Here is a 23,371-nt window from a genome sequence, read left to right on the forward strand (position 1 = left end):
GTAAAAGCGACCAAAATGTGGGCCCAGGAAGTGACCCCTCTTCGCAATTGCGATCAAGGCATCATATTTGTGATACATGCATCCCCTGACTTCTTCGCAATTGCGATGCTGGTGCTCGCAATTGCGATAACTGCAGCACCAGCATACCAGCAACCTGAAACAAGTCCAAACTAATTCGAAACATATCTGAAACTCACCCGAGCCCCCGGGACTCTACACCGAATATCACATAAGTCTAAAAATATCATACAAACTCACTTGCACAGTCAAAACACCAAAATAACATCCGTAACCACGAATCAAACACCAAAATACATGAAAATTACAATGAAACTCAAGATTCGTTAAATTCAAAACCAAGCGTCTGATTCTTACAAAACCAACTCGGAATGACACCAAACTTTGCAGACAAGTTTCAAAAGACAAAACATACCTATTCCAACTCCCGAAACCAAAATCCGAAACCGATAGCCATAAAGTTAACCTACAATAAACTTAAGAAACTTCTAAACCTTCAAATTGCCAACTTTCGGCAAAGCAAGCTAAATCAACTTAGGAACATCCGAATCCAATTTTGCGCATACGCCTGAGTCTGAAATTACCATACGAACCTATTGGAACCATCAAAATATCATTTCGTGGTCGATTTCACAAAAGTCAAACCTCGGTCAACATTTTTAACTTAAGCTTCTAAACTGAAAACTAATTGATATAATTCAAACCAAAACCTTTTCGAAATGAAATCAACCATCCCCGCAAGTCATAAAACATCAAGTACACATACGGGAAGCTTGAAAAGGGGGAAACAATACTCAAATACACAAAACGACCGACCGTACACCATTTATATTTGAAAGGAACATAATGGTGTCAATACAAACCACCACAAGAGTGTGCATGGTATTGGAGGAAAATATGTGATATCAAGACCAAGTTTGCGCCTGGATTTTATCATAATGGATAGCATCATCAAAGCAGCCAGTATACCGTGAAGAAGGGATATGAGTAGAGGAGAGAAAAGTTGGATCAATGGCCTTACAAAAGATGGATATAGAATAAAAACAATGTTGCTAAATATAGTTTTATATGTTAGTTAGTCATGCGACAAAGAATGCTCACACTAGATAGGCTGAATATGTCACTACAAGCAATTGAGGATACGACGACATTTATTTAGTGACTATTGAAATAAATGTCGGAAAAAAAGATGTTTTTGACATTTATGACAAAATATCGTAAAAACTACGACATTTGATATAAATTGTCATAGAAATAATGACATTTGATACTAAATATCGTAAAAAAATGACATTTTATACGAAATGTCGTCGGAACAATGACATTTTTGAAGAAATGTCGTAAAAAGTACGACATTTGCTACAAAATATCGTAAAAACTAGACATTTGATACAAAATGTCGTAAAAAAGATGACATTTGGTACAAAATGTCATAAAAATGACATTTGATGCAAAATTTAGTAAAGATACGACACTTATATCAAATGTTGTAAAAACATTTTGATACAACTGACAAAAAATAAAATCATACTTTAAATGTCATATTATTTGTCGGTAGTTACGAACATTTACATATACTATTGAAAATTTCTCTAATTTTTCGAAGTTTAAATCATTCTTTGTCTAAAAAGATCATCCTTTATATTTAATATTTAATTAGTGATAATTACCTATAACATAGACGATTTCTCTCTCCCTCCGGGATAAGGGTAAGGTCTGCGTACACTCTACCCTCCCCATACCCTACTTGTGGGATCATATTGGTTTGTGTTTTGTTGTTGTTGTTGTTGTTGTTGTTGTTGTTGTATAAACGATTTCTCTTATTGTTGATTAATATTTTAAAAGGTTAATTCGTCTAGGACTAGCTCCTGGCTAAGCATTTGCAACGGCTCAAGTGTAGGGCTTAATTTGTGAGGCTTATATCCCAAACATATGGTTATGCGCCCTAAACACGCCGATCGCTCAGCGTTCGAGGCTCACTCAACAATTACTAGGTAAATCATATGTTAAAATTTCTAATTAATAGTGTTGACCCTCAAAATACATTAACAATTGAATGATCTTATCTCAAATAACGAGTCATAGTATTGCATATTTACTAAGTGAGAATATCGTGAGGGTGAATATCATTTGAACATTTTTTCTGAATATATATATAGCCGAACTTTATATCTTCACTCGCTATAATTGGGTTTTTTTCTTAGTTTTTTTTATCTCCCAAAATTATTACGAGACTTTTATTATTTTACTATTTAAAAGTAATTTTATATTTATTTATGAAGGAGTAATATTTTGAATTATAATATTAATAAAGTTTATTGATTATTTACTTTTAGGAAGGTAACTAAATTTGTAGTTTGATAATAATATATAACCTTTAGCCTTTTAGGGAAGTAATAAAATGTGTTTTTTGATAATAATTTTAACACTATTGCATTATTTATACTTGTAAAACTGTTAGATATTTTGATTTTTTAAGAGTTTGCTTAATCCTTTGATTTTTTTAAACTTTTAATGTACTTTCTATCTTTTTATTTTCTTTTCGATTTCTTAAACTAAAAATATAAAGATTCACGAAGCTTACAACTCACCTGATATTAAATAAAATTTCCATGTCGTATCACGTTAAAATATTGTGCCTATTTAAAACTTTTTATTAAAATATCAATGTTTAGTAAAAATATATATATTATTATTACTACTACTTACTAGATGTTGGATTTATTTAAAGATGAAATATTTAAAATAAAACAAAAATATTGATAGAACCAAGGAACCCACCATTGACCACAATTTAAAACATAAGTGAAATTAGCCGTACTCCAAGCCTTAGAAGTCCTCAGTACCTATCCGCTCTTTTTTCAATCTAAATCTCGAATCGGGTTTGGCACAAAATCTCAAATTGGGTTTGGCCAGAATTTCTACAAGGAGCTATGTATGGAGAGTATTGGAGATTTAGAAGGAAAAGATTTTGGCGGTAAGAATTTTGCTTCCCTCCTCTCAATTCTAAAAAATACAGTTTCCTTCCTTAGTTAGAATTCTTCAAAAAACCTAATATTTTACATTTGGCTGTGCTATAATAGATACTTGGAGAAGAAAAAAGTTATATCACCCAGGTTTTTGCTACTGAGATTTCACAAAGCTTATTTTCTACAAAGTCAAGGTACCAGTTTAGTTGACAAATTTCTTTTTTTTTTCTTAGTTGTTTGGATTTGGGTTAACAGATTTCTTTCTTTTTCTTAATTTTTCGGATTTGGGTTAAACATTTTCTTTCTTTTTCTTAGTTGTTCGGATTTTTTTTGAAGAATGTTAATCTTTTTAACCCGATAAAGGAAGAGAGTCCCGTAGGTTGTTTGGCCAACATAGAAATAGTATATTGATTTAAATATAAAAGAACAGATAAATAATAAAGAACACAATAGACCTAGATTTTTATAGGCAACTCTAACTTATTTGGGGATGAGACATAGTTTGACGAATTGATGGATGGAAGAAAGTTCGTTTTTTTGGGGCAGTTCTTTAATTTGTTTTGCTTTATTCATATCTCTAATATGAGATTTTTGTGTTCTAAAAATACTTAGTAGGTTTCCTCTTTCCTAGTTGTTTAGAAGTTTGCTTGCAAAGTGTTTGTAATACTTAAACTTTATGTATAGAAACAATGGTACTATTTGAAAAGATTGGATTAGTATGATGTCATTTACTAGTTCAATCTAAAATAGAGCTAAATCAAGTTCAATCAAACATCAATTTGATACTTGTTTTTTAAAAGTTATATTTACTCAAGATGTCAATTATGGTATTCTATAGCTTGATTTTGCTTTGTCATGATAAAATATTATATATTGTGGCAATAGAGTGAAATAGTTTGTAAGATTCATTTTTGAAAAAAACTAAAGAAACTAGATATGTTTTTTTTCCATGCCTTGAATGAACACATTTGTATAGTCATTAGTAAAGTGTATAAATTAAAATAAATATTTGTATTCTGCGATATACTCTTTGTAGTTTCTATCTATAATTAATCTCTTTTAGTTGATTATTTTGCTATATATATAGGTTATTCTTAATGGATAAGAGTTGGATAAACATATCGAATAGGAATGATCCTTTATATGAGAATGGAGCCAAAAAGTTTCTTTATTTTGCCTCATTAGATAGGCCTAATGCATTTGAAATCTTGTGTCCATGTCGAAAGTGTCGTAATATGAAATTTATCCCGAAAGAGTTGATTGTTGAACATATTGTGGTTGATGGATTTCTACCTAGTTACGTTAATTGGATTTTTTATGGAGAGACATCATCTTCATCAATGTCTGTGGATAGATTAGATAGAGGTGATGAGATAAAAGACTTGGTGCATGATGCTTTTGGAGTTCCTCCTATTAGTGACTTTATTAATACGGACACTCGTGGTGATAGTTTTGGTGGGTCAAATCAACATAATGTGGGATTTGATAAGAAAACAGAGAAGTTTTTTAACTTATTGAAGGAAGCTGAGCGTGAATTATATCCCGGAAGCAAATATTCACTTCTTTCTTTTCTTGTTCGTCTATTACATTTAAAGTGTCTCAATTGGTAGAGTAACAATTCATTTTCCATGCTATTAGAGTTGTTAAAAGATGTGTTTCCTGAAGGTGAAATGTCACTTAAGTCCTTTAATGATGCAAAAAAAATTATTAAAGATTTAGGATTCGAATACAAAAAAATAAATGAGTGTCCAAATGATTGTATGATCTATTGGAGTGAGACAAAAGATCGAACTGATTGTAAGTTTTGTAAAGCTCCAAGATACAAATAATTTGTAGGTGAATCTGGAAGTTTGGAAACCTCAAAAATTCCAGCAAAGGTGTTTAGATACTTTCCATTGATACAGAGGCTTCAAAGATTATTTATGTCATCTAAAACATCTACTGATATGAGATGGCATGCAGAAGGTCGCACTAAAGACGGGGTAATGTGGCATCCTGCTGATAGTATTGCTTGGAGAAAATTTGATGAATCGCATCAAGATTTTTCTCAAGATCCTCAAAATGTTAGACTTGGATTGGCTTCAGATGGATTTAATCCATTCAAGTCTATGTCTATCTCACATAGTACATGGCCAGTTGTCTTGGTTTCATATAACTTGCCACCATGGTTGTGCATAAAGCAACCATACATGATATTATCAATGATTATTGATGGCCCTCATGCACCGGGCAATGATACTGATGTCTATCTACGACCGTTAATTGATGAGTTAAAAGAATTGTGGGTTGGTGTTGACACTTATGATGCATCAAAGAATCATATGTTTCAAATGCGTACTTCATTGCTTTGGACAGTCAGTGATTTTCCAGCACTAGGTAACTTATCAGGATATGGTGTGAAAACTAGATATGCTTGTCCATGTTGTCTGAACAAGACTAAATTTCTGAGATTGAAATATGGGCGAAAATATTGTTTCATGTCGCGCATGCGATGGTTACCCCATGGGCACAAGTTTCGAAAAGATAAAGTTTAGTTTGATTATTTTAAGGAGTTAGAGGCAGCACCTAAATGTTTGTCATTTATTGAAGTTCTTAAGCAATTGAAAGGTATTAAAAATAAATTCGGAAAATGTCCATCGATCAAATCCCAGAAAAGAAAATGGAAGAATTCTGATCATGTTGATGATGCCATGTTGCAATATTTATGGAAGAAAAAGAGCATATTTTTTGAGTTAGACTACTGAAAAGATAATATGATTCGTCATAATCTTGACACAATGCATATTGAAAAGAATGTATTTGACAATATATTTTGGACATTACTAAATATTGACGGGAAAGGAAAAGACAATCTGAATTCTCGTTTGGATTTACAAGAGATGGGGATTCGAAAGGCGTTGCACCCTAAACAAAGAGCTAATGGCAAATACTATCTACCTCCGGCATGTTTCACCTTAAGCAATGCACAAAAAGATATGCTCTTACAAGTTTTAAGAGATGTGAAAGTACCGGATGGATATGCTTCAAATATATCATGTTGTGTTGATCTTAAGCAACGCACTGTGCATGGATTGAAGAGTCATGACTGCCATATTTTAATGCAACAACTCCTTCGTATTGCTTTGCGAGGCCTCCTTCCCATGAATGTCCTTAAGCCAATTATCGAATTAAGTAACTTTTTTAGGGGCATTTGTTCAATAGTTATGAATATAGGTGAATTAGAAAAGCTCCAAGATCGAGTTGCAATAACTCTTTGTCATTTGGAGAGAATATTTCCTCCATCTTTTTTTGATATCATGGAACATCTAGCCATCCATTTAGCTGAAGAGGCAAAGATTGGTGGACCTCCACAATACCGTTCGATGTGGGCATTTGAAAGGTACCATTTCGTTATTCTTATTTACAGTACTTATGAAGTATTATATTGAACTATAATATTATTTATTATTTTAGGTACTTGCTTACTCTTAAAAATTATGTGAGGAGTAGAAGCCATCCAAAAGGTTCAATTGCAGAGGGATATTGGATAGAAGAGTGCATGACATTCTGCTCAAGATATTTACATGATATGAAAACAAAATTAAATGGACCTTTAAGAAATTATGATTTGTATAATGAGATTCCAAATCAATAGGCTCGTCAATCAACTAAAATTGACGGGTTTACGCTTGATGACATTACCCATGCCCAAGCACACAGATATATTTTATTTAATTCTGCTACCACAACTCCATATCGCGAGTAAGTATCAATAATATTCTGCTTTATAATTAATTATTATGTTATAATATTTATAATTTCTTCATTAAGTTTTTATGTGTTTTACTTTTGCAGTGAGCATATAAAAGAAATCAAGAAGCAAAATCCTCGTCTATCGAGACATGATGTGGATCAGATTCACAATGAAAATTTTCACATATGGTTTAGAAAATATGTAATTATGAACCAGCTAAAATGCATTTACACACACACACACACTATATAGAATATCATTTTATAATTAGTTCTTGCTTATTTATAATTGATAGGTTGAGAAGATACATATGGCAGGTGAGCAAATACCAAAAGAAATTCAAAATCTAATTATTGGCCCATCAAAGCAAGCAAAAAGGATGAGCGGATACATAAGTAATGGAGTTAGATACCTAAAAAAGCCTCGTGATGCAAAGCTAAAAATACAAAATAGTGGTTATGGTAAAGGCTGCCACTCAGAGCTATGCAAGCGCAAGAGACAGAAATCCCATATTAGTAGAAGTCACCTTTTATGAAATTCTCACGGACATAATTGAGTTGTATTATACCGCAAACCTCAAGTTTATTCTATTTAGATGTGAATGGGTAGACAATAACAAGGGGCTTATTGTGGACGATGATTATGGATTTACTCTTGTTAATTTTTCTCATCTACTCTACAAAAGGCAGCACCCGTCAAATGAACCTTTCATCTTTGCTTCTCAAGCTCAACAGGTGTTTTATGTCTATCATCCAATGGCAAAAGAATGGCAGATTGTAGTTGAAATTAAACCAAGAGGTTTTTGTAATTTAGGTGAAAACAAACTAGCAAATGAGCATATGGAATAGCACATGGAATTGTGGCCAGAACAACAGCTGGATGATACTATATTTGAAAATGAAGAGGATATTGAATGGGTTAGAGAAGGTGTGCGGGAATAGAAATTGACCCACTTACTTTGGAAAGTAATGAGACATATGATGAAGAAGACGACATATCTTAGTTACTTTTATTATTTTTGTCATTATTTTAGTAAAGATTGTTATTGAACATATATAGATCATCGTGTTGGGGATTTCTTACTATGCGTTTTAGTTGTTTAAATCTCGTATGTGCATGTGTCTTTTTGTTTGGCTTGTTAGTTTGATATTATTTTATACTTTTGGATAGTAGAAAATATTTTTTAATTTTGCAGGAACTATAGTATTTGAGCAAATTTATTGTGATGGCAAGAAAAAGACAGAGAACTTCCAGTCAAGAAATGCTTCTGCCTGATTTTTCGGAGTAACAAGAAGAACAAATGGGAGGTGCGGCAATGCCTCAACCACCTCAAAACTGGCCACAAAATGAAGTACAAGCTATCCGATCTGGTAAATCAAGAAATGATTCACATGAAATAGAAAATTCCCTAGGTACTTATTATGTATAATATCTTATCTTTCTTGAATAGTTACACTTTGTATATTTGTACATTTTTTCATAAGCAACCTCTTTTTTATATTTGGTTATTACAGACTCTAGTGTTAGTGAAGAGCAATCTAAGCGACCTAGGGATCCTACTATGATGCACTCAGGATGGGGAAAAGATGGTGGCATTTTACATGTTGAGTTCAATGATCTTAGCCAAGCTATTAGGCCTGATGCAGCTAGATTGAGTTCAAAACTTGGTGTCATAGCACGAAATGGCATTTTAGCTCCCTTAAATCATAAAGATTGGAGGCTTGTGCCTAAACTGTACAAGAATAGGATATGGGCTCATATTAAGGTGCTTAAAAAAATAAAAAAAAATATTATATACTAAGATGCTTATTGATATTATGCTTTTATACATGTGTTATATGTTGATATTTGCAGGAAAATACTGATGCTACTGAGGATATGAGACGTATGTTGATGATATCGGTTGGATCTAAATGGAAAGAATGGAAGCATGAAGCAAAAATGATCGGTTATGAGCCATATAACAACGATATTGAACGCTTATCTAAATGTCCAGATAGGATAGAAGAAGACCAGTGGAATGCATTAGTTCATTATTGGAGCTCTAATGAAGCAAAGGTATTCTCCGAGTATCAAGCATCTTCTTCTCTTGCTCTTAGCACATGCTATTAGCGCATTCCGTATGCGGATCACACTTTTTCCTTTAAATATTTTTATGCTTTTCCTCTGTCATTCTTCTTACTTTTTATCTTTTTTCTTTTAAAAAAATTTGGTCATGAATTATCTCTAATATATAAAATTATGTGTAACTTTTCTAGGAAAAAAGCGAGAGGAACAAAAAAAGTCGAAGGAAGTTGAGTATGCCACACACATCAGGAAGAAAAAGTCATTCTCAAATTATAGATAATGTATGCCATGTTTGCTATAAGCTTTCTGCAATTTATATATCAATACTTATTTTCTTGAATATATTTGTAATTCATTTTTTACTATTTAAACAGATGACAAAGAAGAATGGTGTAAAACCAAGTCGTATCGAGGTGTTCAAAGAAACACGTACGAGAAAGAATAAACAACCAATAAATGAGATAGCTAATGAAACTATGGTAAATTCTCATTCTTTATGAATATAAAATTACTTTCTTTCCAATATAAAATTTTATTAACTTTTTATTGTTTTACCTTTTCTTTCCAAAAGAAAGAAATGGATGAACTTGCTAAGGTGTATCCTGAGTTAAATATCCCTGGAAGTGCTCCCAATGATGTGTATGCACAGGTTATGGGATCAGACACTCATGAAAATGTTCGAACTCTAGGAAAAGGAGCAGCTCCAAGTTTTGTTTATGGCCCTGCATATAAACGATCCCAGGCTGAGCAAAGAGAATTTGATAGAAGGGTTGAGATAGAAGTTGAAAAAGCTACCTCCGCCATAAGAATTGAGTTGGAAGAAAAATTGTCTGAAGCAAATGAAAAAATAGAAGCGAAGGAGAAAAAGTTATTTGAAGCAAAATAAGAAATAAAAGAGATGGGAAAAAAATATTTGAAGCAACAAAGGATATGGAAGCAAAAATAGACGAGAAAGTAAAGTTGGGTATAGGTGCATATCTAAAGTCTTTGGGTATTACTATTGGCTCAAATAGGAAATTATTTGGTAATGAGCAGGTAAAAAATATTGTGCTCTTTAGCAAAAATTTATTGTTTTTAAGATAATCTTGTAATTTAGTTTTCTTTTAATTGTAGTAATCTTCCTCTTTTGTGATAGGTTTCTGATAACTCAATGGACGATCACCAACAATCACTATCACATGTTTCCGTTGTTCACACAAAGAAGGTGAGTTCGTAAGCTCATTTTAACTATATCTTTTTAACTATAAATTGTAAATTTATGTTATTATGGGTGTAGCCTTAGTTTATTGCTTTTACTTTCTGTTCGTGTCTAATTTCAACTTAAGAAAGTTATGTATATATTTTTTGGGTATGTACCTCACATGGGTTTCATGGATAGTTGCATTCCCATTTTAAAAAATCTTGGATTTGTAGCTTGTGCTATTTTGGGAAAATGTTAATTATAATCTTTTACGTGTCTACATTATATTGGAGTTATTGCCTAAGGGTTTAATTGTGCTGGTTGCACTTTAACCAGATTGGCTCCGATAATTTCAAAAGAAGAATGCTTTGTTTAAGCACACATAGTCGGTTTAAGTTATTGGTAAAAACTTTGCAGTGACCGAGTATTTTTCCTTCTCTTGCGTATGTGCATTTGATTGAAATTCAAGCTGTAATATACGTGGGTGGTCAGTGATAGTTGCTAAAGTTTGTGGCGCTGTGATGATCATACAGGCTAACAGTGGGCCCTAAGCCAGCAGGGGAAAATCAGAGTGGATTAGTTTTAATAGCCTGGGTTATCATCTTCATTGTTTCTCTCTAGCCAATTCCACATCATTTTTCCCTTTCTTCTCAACTGAATTATCTCTAACTTATTGACTCGGTGGTCTTTTGTAGGGACATGGGTTTGTCTCCCTCTTTCAAGTAACTTTTATTGATAGGGAGATTTTCTTTAGGACAATTCCATGTAATCCTGTGACCTAAAGAAGTTAATGCAACAATCAAATCTAAAAGGCGGTTTATGTTTGCCACATTTAGTTGCACAATTTGATTTATCTCTGCCATGGAAAAGAAAAATTACTTTACCAAGGGCTTAAGGATTAAGAAAATGTTGTATTGGATTATGTAAAAGTTATTTGCTTATATTTATGGTTGGAGTGCGGCTGATTGGTCGTATAAAATAGGTCACATTGTAAGTTTTTACAAGTTTATTTTTGCTCATATATATGATTCAGTTGTTCTTTATTCACGTAGAAGGTTGGATTATTTTTTAACATCATATGATGTTTGATTTATAAGTTATTTAGTTTCTTCTCTTGCATATTTCTTATAAGGTTCAGAATTCTAATGTCTGCTTTTTTTTTTTTTGGATATGTGGCTATTATGTGCTGCTTGAGTGTAAAATAATCTGAAGGGTATATTCTGATGTATGGTTCATTTCATCTAGCTAAATTGATCTCTTACTTAAGAGATAATTAGTGGGTAGTTTTACTTGGCATAAAAGTCAAATTTCCTTTATCTTATTTAGCGACCTTATCTTCCAAATGCAATTAATAGAAGTATCTTGAGTGATTTTGGAGCTGTCATTACTAATTGCTTTATAATTTCCTTTATCATATTGCTTTATAATATGTTTCATCTTGAGTGTTTCATATTAATAGAAATCACTCAAGATACTTCTGTTAAGATTTGTCCTGGCAGCAATTCTATTAATTGCATTTGGAATATATTAATTGCATTTGGAATATGTTAAGATCAAAACATAGTAATGACAGCTATAAAGTTTAAGATTTGTCCTGTTTTTTATATCTTGTATTCACAATTTTCTAAACTACCAGAGTAACCAATCTTATATTTCTTCACAGGTTAACATAATCAAGAAGACTGCAGTTAGTGAAGTTGGCACAAAGAAAAAGAAGTGGGTAAGTTTGAAAAAATTACAAGATTCTTGTTCTTCCTTTTCAAAGGGAGAAACCCTTCATGTTATAGTTTGCAAAACTTATAAAACATTCATTAGTTTTCAACTCACTATACCATTTACGGAAACTAATATTTCAAAATTCAACCCTCCTCTCCCACATCCCCCACATCCCCCACAACCAAAAAAATATCTTCAACTGCATTATAATATTAGATTATTTCAGTTGTTGTTGGGTTTGGGCGGTTGCGTTCACTTTGTTGGATTTTTTGCTTTATGTTGCCTGTTTCTTTCTCTCTTCAGCTGCTAGTATTACATTTATTATCAATTTGTTTCTCTTTTAGAACCTCAATCAGTTATTATTTTTCGTATTCCAATTGTTTTGGAGGAGGAAAGAATTCACTTTATTAAAAAGTTATAATTCTTTTTGTTTTTTTGCGACTTCTTGTGCAGCATTTTTGAAGGAAGTGATACATGTCAATTACTGGCAATGAAAAGCTTGACTTGTGGAGAGTTGGTTTTATAAGATTTAGTCTAGAAGTTAAGGAAATTAATTCGAATTAGGAGTGATCTTAACGTACTTACACGCTGAAGTTACTATCTTTTATGATTTAGTTAGATTTGAGTTTTACGTGAGAACAAATTATTTGATTTGACATATCTATCTTGTACTAAGTATATTTTATACTGCTACTTTATTCTTTGGTTACAGTATTAAAAGATATTTTCTTTACATTTATTTCATGTTTGTTATAAAAGTTTGACATTTGTGAATGTAAATGATGATGAAACAAAACAGAACATTATTATTTACATTCTAAAAAATATGATACCTATATTAATTTAAATGTCAAACATTTAATGCGACATTTTGCTATATTGTAAAAGATATGTCACTAATTTTTTAAATGACATTCACGTAAAGTGGATACGACATTTTGTATATGTTGTGAATTTTCTTATTGACATTTACCAAAATGTCGGAAATTTTAATATGACATTTTGTGAAGATCATACGTAAATGTCGTATTTGTTTAGTAACATTAATGTAAATGTCGAAAATTTTAAGTGACGTTTCTCCTAGATGTCGTAAATTAAACGTCGTAACATTCTTACCGATATTTACCTAAATATCATAAATTAAATATCATAAATTTCTTATTGACATTTACCTAGATGTCGTAAAATAAGTGTCATAAATTTTTTATCGACATTGAAATTAACGATATTTGATGCAAATGTAAATTAAATGTCGGTAAATGAATTTGTGACATTTAAACAGCTTAGTACAACATTTATTCGTATCTCCACTTTCTTGTAGTGTGTTTGGCATTTGCCAAGAGAAAGCATGTCTATTATGTGGCATACAAGATGAATCACTGGAACACTTAGTCTTTGGATGCCATTTTTCAGAACATGCATTGAGGCAATACTTGAGTGGTTGGAAATAAGGGTGAGTCAAATTCACATACAGGGTATATGGAAGAAAATCAGTAGAAAATCAAGGGAAAAATAGTTTGAGCCTTTGTGATATCTGTTCTGGTAGCCATAGAATATGGGATTTGAAGATCCAGGAATTAATGAAGGATTGTGGCAGCACAAGGTACCATGGCCTTCCAAAGTATGGAGTACAATCAAAGATGAAAGTCACTGTAGGTTTGAAATGAGAATGCACAACAGACACAGTAGAAAACAAATAGGATGGATACAGAACTTGTACATATAGGTTTATAGAATAAATTAGAAAAATAGATTTAGAGACTCTTGTAGCTACTACCTGGGCAGATCTACGTGGTAGGGATGTCCAGGGGAGTTAGATAACGATTTTGTTCTGGTTTTGTAAGTTTTTGTTTTTCTGGTGATGATGAATAAAATTTTTCTTTCACCAAAAAAGACTTGACAATCATGTAACTAAGAAATATTAATATAAAATTCCATTATAGATAGCCAAATGCGTTCGAAGAACCAGCAAATACATGTAACCACTATAAAGAAATGGAATTCACTGATATATATCATTGATAAATGAACTTTGAGCCTAACTCAACTCCAAAAGCTAGCTTATAAGATGAGGATTGCCCAAAACCATATAAGGAGACTAAGGACCTCAAATCCCTCTGTGGGACAACTCAACACTTATAAGTTATAATGTTATAAGATTGTAACCTGAGCTAGCAGAATCAGAATTAATAGAGGTTAAATAACAAATATCTTAAAATTCAAACAAATTAAACTAGAAAGTCTTACATGTTACTAATAACTTGTGAATAACCATTGGTCAATTATACCAAGGACAGGAAAACGATTTAAGCCTTTGATTCAGTGGCAGAAGTCAAGGTTAATGGGCGAAAACCATGATCAAGACTGGCTTTATACGCTTTCTCAATATCAAACATCTTGTCCCCACACTCGTGCTCACTCCATCCTTCCAATGCGTGTAAAATCCCAGCTATTCTCCATGCACTCATAACTCTTCTCGGAAGCCAATTCTAGCGTTACAACAAATATAGAACACAAATATTGATACATTAGAAGTATTCAAATATTGAACAACAATAAAGAAGACTACCAAAAAACGCTAGGTGATTTTCTTCTAATTTAATTTGTTTAAGTGCCCTTGGTGGGCAGAGTTGCACGATATCTGTGCTGGTGGGAGATGGTAAATAACTGGTGGAATAGTCGAGGTACGCGCATGCTAGCCCGGACACTATTGTTTTCAAAATATATAAATAAATAAAGGAGAGATCAAGTTTAAATTATTTCCTACCTCACAAGAGTCAACATTTTCAAGATGCTTGGGAGCGATCATGGCCGGGGTATGGAAGTAGAAGCAATCTTTGCGAGCTTTCCTTGGTGGGAATTGTGAGAATGGAATGAACAATGTTCCTTTTGGTGCCTTCAATTGTTGTTCTTCACTCAATCCATCCCCTACTAGCCATGTCTACAAAACAAGAGTTAAGTTAATTATGTATAAACATATTATTTCAGAGGTGAGGAGTCACCGCCGGACAAATTACCAATCTTGGCATGTTAGCTGAAGATTAGAGGCGGCAAAATCAACTCATACTTTAGTAATATGTCCAACTAAACTAAATTTAAATGACTAATTTGTTGACTGTTGATCCGACGGATTGACCTAGAAATGATCCATTAAGCTACTGGATCAACACAAATCATAGTATAACCAATCGGTAAAAATACAACCAAAATTCAAACGCACAAAATTAAATTTGAAGATTGAAGACAATGTAAAATCTGAAGAATTTAAGCTAAGGATTTGAGAAAAATGCATTAACCTTCACATTTTGTTTTATCAATAAGCAAAATAAAAAAAATGATGGGAGGTTGGTTCACGTAGAGACAGTTGGGTTATGACCCGATGACCGAAATTGAAATAATTGGGTCGTGGTCTGTCTTAACCCGCATATAGAAGTTTGACTCAACCCGCCTGTTTACCATCTCTAGTTATGGATGATCAAAGTATAAGATTGAAACAATGAATTTCATTGTTTTTTTGTTTATACATACCTTTGAAGTATAAGATATTGAAGTAGCCAGATTAGTTGCAGCCTCAGGGGTAAGCCTTGCTTTAAGCATGTTGTAATCATTCTCACACAATGTGATAACCTATAACAATAACAGCAATATATATATATTTGAAACGGAAGTTGTTGGAGAAAATTCACTATACAATTTAGTGACTGAATATTAATGATACCTGAATTCCATCTTTGCATAAAGCAAGGGCAATGAAATAAGCTACTTTTGATAAATGGCCACCAAGAACCACTTGAGTAGTTCCTTTAGGAATTGAGTTTAGAACCACAGCAACTGCTAGGCTACTTCCATCAACCAACTTCACTTTAAGTTCTGGATTCCTTTTTATGTATTGTTCACCATTCATATTTAGTAGCTCCTATCAAATTTCAATGTACAAATACATTAGCTCAAGTAACTCATCACTTTCTCTAGCCAATATTTAGTGAATTAGCTGCACATTATGGAATATCAGAGAATAGATTATTTTTTCTGGTTATAGACAATTGATAACAGCTAACAAAATTTGAAGTGCAAACAAGCATCATTTGAATGAGTTTAAGTTTTATCGCACTGGTGGATGGAAAATATTCAGGTCATTGATAAGGTAATTACATGTAAATCTTCATAATAAATATAAACTAATAACTTGATAAAAATGATAAGTAACCTGCTATCACATGTTAAATTTATTAATAGCGCACAAAAATCTATATAACTTAAATTCCATTTGAATCATTGACTTATTTTTTAACTTACCTGATTTAAAAGTCCTAGAGTCAAAACCTTTACGCCTTTCTGATCTGCTTCTTTGATGGCTTTCTCCATCAAATTGCTAATAGACTCTCTTTGCCATGGCATAAAGTACTGCAACAAAATCAAGGAAAAGGCAACAAATTACTTATCGAATTTATGGTATATATGTTTAAGACTACAAGTTTCAAATGTCTTTTATTCTTTCTTAAACTTTGTGTTCAATTAAACTACGCTACATAAATGAAACAAAGGGAGTATGCAGTGCATATTCTTACTTGTACGCGATATTTTGGAACGATCCAAGTTTGCAATTTGAGATTCTTGAATATGTTTCTCTCAACAATAAATGCATGGCCATAAAACCATGTAAACATCGTAGACCACAAAGTGATTGGCCACATTACTGGAAAATACCATTTTGAGGTGTGAGGTTCTGAGGCCAAGGATGCAAATCCTAGGCGGAGATGGTAGATGGATTCTGCAGTTGTTAGATGTGTTAAATGCACCACATCAGGCGATTCGCCTACCCTCTCTAGTGATTTTTCATATAATGTATCTGAAGATTTGTCCAATGTGTTGTAAATATAGTCATACATTGGCATAAAAAGTGAGTAATTTGTTCTGAATTGAGTGTGATGCAGTGAGTGGTACCTGTGTCATCAAAGAATTGAAGTTAATTGAATTCATTCTGTGAAATTGTAAGAATTTTTTTGTGATTATTTACCTATCTAGCAAATCTTCAATAGAACCTTTTTTTTTGTTGGGATGGGTTAAAGTTTAAAGCAAAGTCCAATCTATGCTTTTTCTGGTTTAACTATCGGGTATCTAATATTCATTAGTCGAACTAATTAGGATTTGTGCCATGTAGGGTTCATTAAAGTAAGAATGCTTCCTGCCGGCGGAAGTTTCTCCATTCCTACTGCTCTAAATAGCTATGAGTAACAATTGTACCTTTAAATGTGTTCAACTCACATCTTGGGGTCCCATAACCGTGGAGAGAACGTAACGATCATGGAAATAACTCGGGAAAAGATTAAAACTTTTTGTACAGTACTAGTGTTTATCTTAAATTTCAAAATTTAGACAAGGTGGGTTGCTATGATGGTAAGCACCCTCCACTTCCAACCAAGAGGTTGTGAGTTCGAGTCACCCCAAGAGCAAGGTGGGGAGTTCTTGGAGGGAAGGATGCCGAGTTTCTATTGGAAACAGCCTCTCTACCCAGGGTAGGGGTAAGGTATGCGTACACACTACCCTCCCCAGACCCCACTAGTGAGATTATACTGGGTTGTTGTTGTTGTTGTAATATATATGGAGTATTTTATTTTCTCATTCTCGGTTAGAGAAAAGAGAGCTCATTTGTTTGCACAAATAACATTAAATACTAGGCGTCAAATATTAACCAAGAGCATGCTACTTTTAAATTTTGAAAATTCTCATCACCATTGAACGGTAAGTTGAAAGGCATACAGAATTTCAATATCAAACTTCAAAAAAAAAAAAGAAATTCTTACAATCCAAATGATAAGGGATAAAATAAATGAGTATAACGCAGCTGGAAAGAATGTGTCGATATCACCTTATCCATGAATTTATGCACGACAAGCATTCATTAATTCATGAAGATAAGGTGGTATCAACAAGATAACAAATTCCTTCATTGTATTCTATATTCTATTATTTTTTCACCTTATCATTTGGACCACCATGAATGTATGTAAGGATTTGTTTTTTCATAATGTTGGTATTGAAATTTTGTATGATCAAATGAAAAGTATTTTTTTTTAAGAGAACGTTGGATTGGTTTGGTTGGTTTTTGGGAGGTGATAGATAATTTTTTTGGGGGATGCTCTTTAGTGCATTTTTTAAAGTGGAATTAAGGTGGAAAGTTTCACAGTAGTAACCCAGCTCGCTAGTGATATTGTCCGCTCTGAATCTATGCCCTCACGGCCGATGTACGACTCTATCTAAAGTCCGGGGTATTACATACACCCCCTCTTATGGACTCAACGTCCTAGACTCAACATTAAGGTTTGCCCCGCCTAAACTCTGATCCACCATCGGCAAGGCTGACAGAAGAGTGGCTCGGATACCATCTGTAGCAGCCCAACCCGCTAGTGATATTGTCCGCTCTGGGCCTAGGCCCTCATAGGTTTAAAATGCGCCACTAGGGTCTAAGTTTAATTAACTTATATACCCATCATCCCTCTTATTAACTTACCCATTATTTTGAATTGGACGAATAGTAGAAGCAAGATGTTAAAGATTTGTACTTAATTGGTCTTGATAAAAGTAAGATGGAAGGTTAAGACTTACGAGGGTGTATACATTAAGTACTTGAGAGGTGGAAAGACAGAGAAAATCCACTTAGGAATAAGTTCAAAGTTGCAGTGTCCCAAGTTGTTCATGAAATCAATGTAAGTGATGTAACCCCCAAGTGCCACTATTGAAGCAGTCCCAGTAAGTACTGCTGTGAGCATTGGGATGGCAAACAGCGCGAAATACGCTACATGCTCTGCAAATGGATGAATCACGGCTGCCAAAAAGAAGAATATTTATCAAACACATAGCTAACTAAATTACTACAAGTAATATGATTTGCATTTTAGATATCTACAGTAACAAGTTTAAAGATTTTTATACTATGAAGTTTAATATGTATTAGCAGGTTCAATGACGCACGTAGGCATGATTTTTCTTAAGCGTGCCAATACTTAAATAAATTAATAAATGAATAAATCACTATAATGACAAGCGATAACTCTGAATGCAGGCTGCTAATGTAAAATTGGGCAAACCAACGATCAAGCACACTTATAAAGCGGCAAATGCATTAGCAAAAGAAGGAGCCAAGAAAAAGGTTTTTGGAAGGCCAGCAATGCTGATAGTTCCTCCTGTGTATATTATTGACGTTTTTTGGACAGACATTCTAGGAACTACAAATCAAAGACTAATTTTAACTTGTAATAATACTAGCACTGAAGCTTTGGTTTGGTGTTCTATTTTGACTGGGGATACCATGTAAAATATGTTCTGTTGTTGCATCATATAGATTCAATCCATTTGGTGGGGTGCAGTTTTAGCTGGAAATTAAAGTTGGCAACCTATGATGGCTAGCTAGCTAGCAGGCAGGTCTTACTACTTAATAACGGTCATCTTAAAATATTGAGGCGAATTGAGTAATTTAAATTTAATGAGTTTAACATCCAGGTTCTTACTGTTAAATCCACAACATTTTTAAAATTACATGTTCAACGTTTAATATTTTCCTAAAAAAAAATATGATTATTTATGTGTATACACACGCTGTGTCGAAAATACTTGTTTGGTTGAACCCATTAATTATATACTACATCCATATCATTGGTTATCACCTTTAGTCTTAGGATCTTATAACTTCTGGCACTAACAATGCATAACAATTTACACCATTAGATTAACACGATCTATTGCAATGGATAATTAACCTAATTTAGTAATTTAGAAAATAAAGTAAATAACCTAGTATAATGAGTTAAAATGCATTGAAAATGTAAACATATATTATTTCGTTCCACTATCGATGTATATAAGTTAAATATATTTTCAGTTAATAGATGAAACAGAAGTAGGAAATGGGAGATGGCTTACAAGTTATGGGCTCTGTGACAATAGAGGAATGGTGATGAGAGTGATAGCGAGAGTAAAGGAAATGATGGTGCAAAGATCTGTGAAGCCAATAATAGAGAAATTCCACAGGACCAATATGAATCAAAGCTGTCAAAATTATCCCATCAGTCCTCCAAAATGGAATATGATGAGACTGCTCCAACTTCATATATCCATAATAGAATAAGAGACCATTAAATATGATCTGATCATCCCTGCAAACATAAGATCGATAAACATGAATCATATTCTTTGCACTTCAATTTGCATTTAGATTTTCTTTTTTTGGAGCCCAATTCCCACTCCTTTTGAGCTTGGTCCAAAAATAGCATTGTCGTTAAGGAGTTCAATTGAATCCCTTTTAGACGAAAAGTTATATTATCAAAATAGATAAAAGAATATTTTGTATACATATAAAATGTATCCACTCCTTGGCATATGAAAAAAATATAGTGTAATGGCAAATATGAGCAAAAATTGATTTAAGTCGTAAGTTCAAAATCCTTTTTTTTTGGGGGGGGGGGGGGGGGAGCAGAAATGAGGGAGGGATGATATGATTGAGAATCAAATCTTCACTAATAAGGTAAAAGTTTAGAGGTACCTAACCAACTGAGCTACTATGATTTCTCATAAGTTCAAATCTTAGGTATTTATCATTTATGCATTTTCTAAAAACACTTTGTTAATAGTTTTGATTCCGCTGCATTTAAAATAAAAATAAAAATAACACTGCAAGCTGTATGTAGAAGATATGTTTCTCTATAACAAGGTCTAGGTATGCCCCTGCCAATATTTTAGGGGGATACTCCTAAACTGTTAGATCATAAATTTCATGTTCAAAAAAGTCTTATAAAATAATAATATAAAATATATGTATGATCGTGTATAATTAATGTATAATCTATATATATACCCGCTAAAATAGTAAATAATGAATTTGATTGGCTATGTGCAAAAAATCCCATTTAATTATACACCGCTAGATTAGATCTTCCTTCTTACTGGCGGAAGGAGGCCAAAATGACGTACCACCCATTCATAAATGTTAACAACTGAATAGTGGGATCTAACCCGTAAAAATAGGGCCATCGTATCCAAGTATTTATGATAAAATAAAACATAGAAAATAATTGTAGACATTGCCGCTGACATTATCAAGAACTGTACATAGAAAAAATAATTAATTTTTTTTTAAAAAAATAAAATAAATATATATATATTTTTTATTTTTTTATTTTCATGCATGTCAGGAGGAGGGCGGATCCAACTCCCTTCTATTTCTTAGTCTCTCTATTTCTCCAAGTTCCTACTTAGATTTGAGACATTTGTCAAAATTAAATATTAATGGATGAGATTTACTTGAATAAAATAAAGCCCTAACCATAATTAAAGTACTTAATTCCTTCTTTTATTCATTCCCAAATAATACAATTATAGCTACACATTATTTAAGATTCCTTCTTTCTCTCTTGCAGTAATTTTCTTTCCAATCAATTCTAGCAGAGTTTTCTTTCGTAGTATTCATATGCATGTCTAAATGAATCAAATTTTATCCGAAGGTTTATTGGTACAAATGAAGGAGAAACATCCATATGTTAATTTTGAGATGTGACCACAAATCTACCATTGAAAAGTAGAAAGTAAGATACATGGTTCTGTTACGAATAAAGTTTAATTTTTCGGTTAAAATTAGATTGAGTTTTTAAATAATTATTTCAAAGTTTTTTTTAAAGGATAGTGAACTCCAGAATAATGAAAAGAAAATTGTGAAATGAAAAGGTAAATTTACTACGGAAGATTGCAACTTAAATTTTTAAAAGGATTGACATGGTAAAAAATTTTGGGGATAACTTTTTGGTGCCAGAAATGGATTTTGTAGGAGGGAATATCAAAATTTCTGAAAATTATATATGGAATATCTATTATTTAACCATAGTTAATGCCTTGTTTTAGTTAATTAAATCTAGACCATTAATTTTAAAATGGTATAGGTGTCTCCTGTCCAAGTAATAACTTAAAAAAATAATAAAAAATAAGGAGGAGTCAAATCCGAGGAGGGCCAGGGAGATTTTCTTTTTGTTTTATACCGCGTCCTTCCATTCTGTGGGGTTAGGGATAGGGAGTGTGGGTAAAGCAGAGAGGGACAGCGACAGATGCAATATAGTTCGAACCGAGTATAATTTATTATTACTAGAGTATCAAATAATACTAAATTACGTGCTACTAATTGTAAAAGTGTAATAAATCAAATGGTGAGAATATAAATATTTAAATCCCGAATCCGCTTTTAAAAAAGGTGTTGGTGCTTACCAATTTCTTTCTCTGTCAACTTGGTCAAATTCAATGCTCTTATCAACAATTCGATTATCTCCTTTGGCAGTTCTGTAACGAGATATGGATATCCATATTTGATTGTGAATCATTCTTGAGAGTAGAAATGGGAATATAATAAACTTTACAATATCCTTCTGCTTTTCATCTTTGCTCAAGAAGAATGAGTGTATGCTATGAGCCACGAATGGTGCCAAAACCACATACTTCAGTCAGAAAAAATAAAAAGCTGTTAGGGGTATGAAAAATTATATTAATTACATACATAATTCATGCTAGCATTTACTTTCCGAAAAGAATTGAAAAGAAGAAACAAGTTAGAATAGAGTCACAAAATTGAAAATGACAAAACATTGTATCACGTGTTAAGTATGAGACAAACCCGATAGAGCCTTAGATATTTTCTAACACAAAGCATAAATATATGGAGTATATGAAATAACACTCAAATAATTTTAAATTTTAAATTCATAATTTTAAAAGTTCAATAAATTTAATGAAAAGAATGTAAAAGTTGAACTTATCAAATTTGAATTATGAATCGCCCCCTACACTAATATATCTCTATTTATTTGTTTGATGCATTGAAGGAACATATTTTCCTCACAGAAGAGGAGGAGAAGAAGGAGGAGATTCATTAGCAACAACAATCCACTAAAATTCCACCAGCAAGATCTGGGGAGGATAGAGTGTACGCAGACCTTACCCCTACCCGGAGTAGGAGATTCATTAGCATAAATGTAATTATGCTCTAATATAATAAAAAGAAAAAACATACAGGACTTTAAGAAAAACTATGAAAAATGAATCAATATGATTAGTATACCTTGAAATTGCCAAGCCATGTCCATGGCCATTCAGTGAGAATGCCTGGTTTAGATGCCATGGATTTTTGTTTTGGTTTTGCTAGCTTATCTTGTAAAGTAAGTAAGTAGTACAACTTCTTTCAGCTAGCTAGCTTTTTTCGCCTTCTGTCCTCTAATTGGGCTGCATTTTATAGATCCCTAAAAATGGAGCTGATGCCAGCATATTCAATATTTTACACTGTCTCAAAATTCTTTACTTATCACAAACCGCCATGTGTCCCCATCACATCACTTTTTTTCTCTAAAAAATTCAACACCCGGTGTTTATACTATTAAAATAATTTAACTTGATCTTAAAGTTAAATTATTTGGTTTAAAGTAACCATCAGGTAAATTTCTTTTTACTACCGCATCTTCACTTGCCTGTGAACCAAACCAAGTTAATTTAGATATACTCTCTCCATTTTATTTTGTATCTTAGTTTGATTATGCATGAAATTTAAGAATATGAAGACATTTTTTTTTTATTTTGGAATCTTAAATTAAACGTGCATATAGTAATATACTGAAGGTATTCTTTGAATATTATGGTCTAAACATGCCATTGCATTCC

General features: G+C 32.6%; 2 protein-coding genes across 12 annotated transcripts; one reads left to right on the plus strand and one right to left on the minus strand.

Moving 5' to 3' along the window:
• Nucleotides 1-2,830: 2,830 nt before the first annotated feature.
• On the plus strand, nucleotides 2,831-12,422 carry LOC104084729 (uncharacterized). Of its 11 annotated transcripts, none has more exons than XM_070182233.1 (13): nucleotides 2,831-2,995; nucleotides 3,102-6,366; nucleotides 6,441-6,728; nucleotides 6,822-6,921; nucleotides 7,016-8,132; nucleotides 8,235-8,485; nucleotides 8,575-8,778; nucleotides 8,979-9,068; nucleotides 9,162-9,266; nucleotides 9,359-9,822; nucleotides 9,923-9,991; nucleotides 11,631-11,687; nucleotides 12,137-12,422. In XM_070182233.1, exons 5-10 carry the CDS (start codon nucleotides 8,021-8,023, stop codon nucleotides 9,671-9,673), a joined length of 1,077 nt encoding a protein of 358 aa, XP_070038334.1. In that variant the 5' UTR covers nucleotides 2,831-2,995; nucleotides 3,102-6,366; nucleotides 6,441-6,728; nucleotides 6,822-6,921; nucleotides 7,016-8,020; the 3' UTR covers nucleotides 9,674-9,822; nucleotides 9,923-9,991; nucleotides 11,631-11,687; nucleotides 12,137-12,422. The 11 variants fall into 11 exon arrangements, with proteins under 11 accessions (XP_070038334.1, XP_070038335.1, XP_009586965.1 ...); XM_070182234.1 differs by having other exon boundaries at nucleotides 7,916-8,132; XM_009588670.4 differs by having other exon boundaries at nucleotides 3,102-3,181; nucleotides 4,824-6,366; nucleotides 6,822-8,132.
• Nucleotides 12,423-13,855: 1,433 nt separating this feature from the next.
• Nucleotides 13,856-22,939, minus strand: LOC104084731 (very-long-chain aldehyde decarbonylase CER1-like). Its single transcript, XM_009588680.4, has 10 exons — nucleotides 22,779-22,939; nucleotides 21,932-22,158; nucleotides 19,604-19,836; nucleotides 18,290-18,509; nucleotides 16,252-16,627; nucleotides 15,980-16,087; nucleotides 15,402-15,599; nucleotides 15,212-15,310; nucleotides 14,451-14,624; nucleotides 13,856-14,172 (listed from the first exon to the last, which is right to left on the minus strand). Exons 1-10 carry the CDS (start codon nucleotides 22,836-22,838, stop codon nucleotides 13,990-13,992), a joined length of 1,878 nt encoding a protein of 625 aa, XP_009586975.1. The 5' UTR covers nucleotides 22,839-22,939; the 3' UTR covers nucleotides 13,856-13,989.
• Nucleotides 22,940-23,371: the final 432 nt, after the last annotated feature.

Source organism: Nicotiana tomentosiformis, chromosome 8, assembly GCF_000390325.3.
Source record: "Nicotiana tomentosiformis chromosome 8, ASM39032v3, whole genome shotgun sequence".
NCBI classification, from domain to species: Eukaryota; Viridiplantae; Streptophyta; class Magnoliopsida; order Solanales; family Solanaceae; genus Nicotiana; species Nicotiana tomentosiformis.

Bases quoted from the DNA above. Each gene is read 5' to 3' on its own strand.
- LOC104084729 (XM_070182233.1), top strand. From the start codon at position 8,021: ATGGGAGGTGCGGCAATGCCTCAACCACCTCAAAACTGGCCACAAAAT. The intron at 8,133-8,234 runs GTACTTATTATG...TGGTTATTACAG, and splicing joins TGAAATAGAAAATTCCCTAG to ACTCTAGTGTTAGTGAAGAG. The intron at 8,779-8,978 runs GTATTCTCCGAG...TAACTTTTCTAG, and splicing joins GGAGCTCTAATGAAGCAAAG to GAAAAAAGCGAGAGGAACAA.
- LOC104084731 (XM_009588680.4), bottom strand. From the start codon at position 22,838: ATGGCATCTAAACCAGGCATTCTCACTGAATGGCCATGGACATGGCTT. The intron at 18,510-19,603 runs GTAAGCCATCTC...TCTTTTTGGCAG, and splicing joins TGTCACAGAGCCCATAACTT to CCGTGATTCATCCATTTGCA. The intron at 16,628-18,289 runs GTAAGTCTTAAC...TTGATGACACAG, and splicing joins TACTTAATGTATACACCCTC to GTACCACTCACTGCATCACA.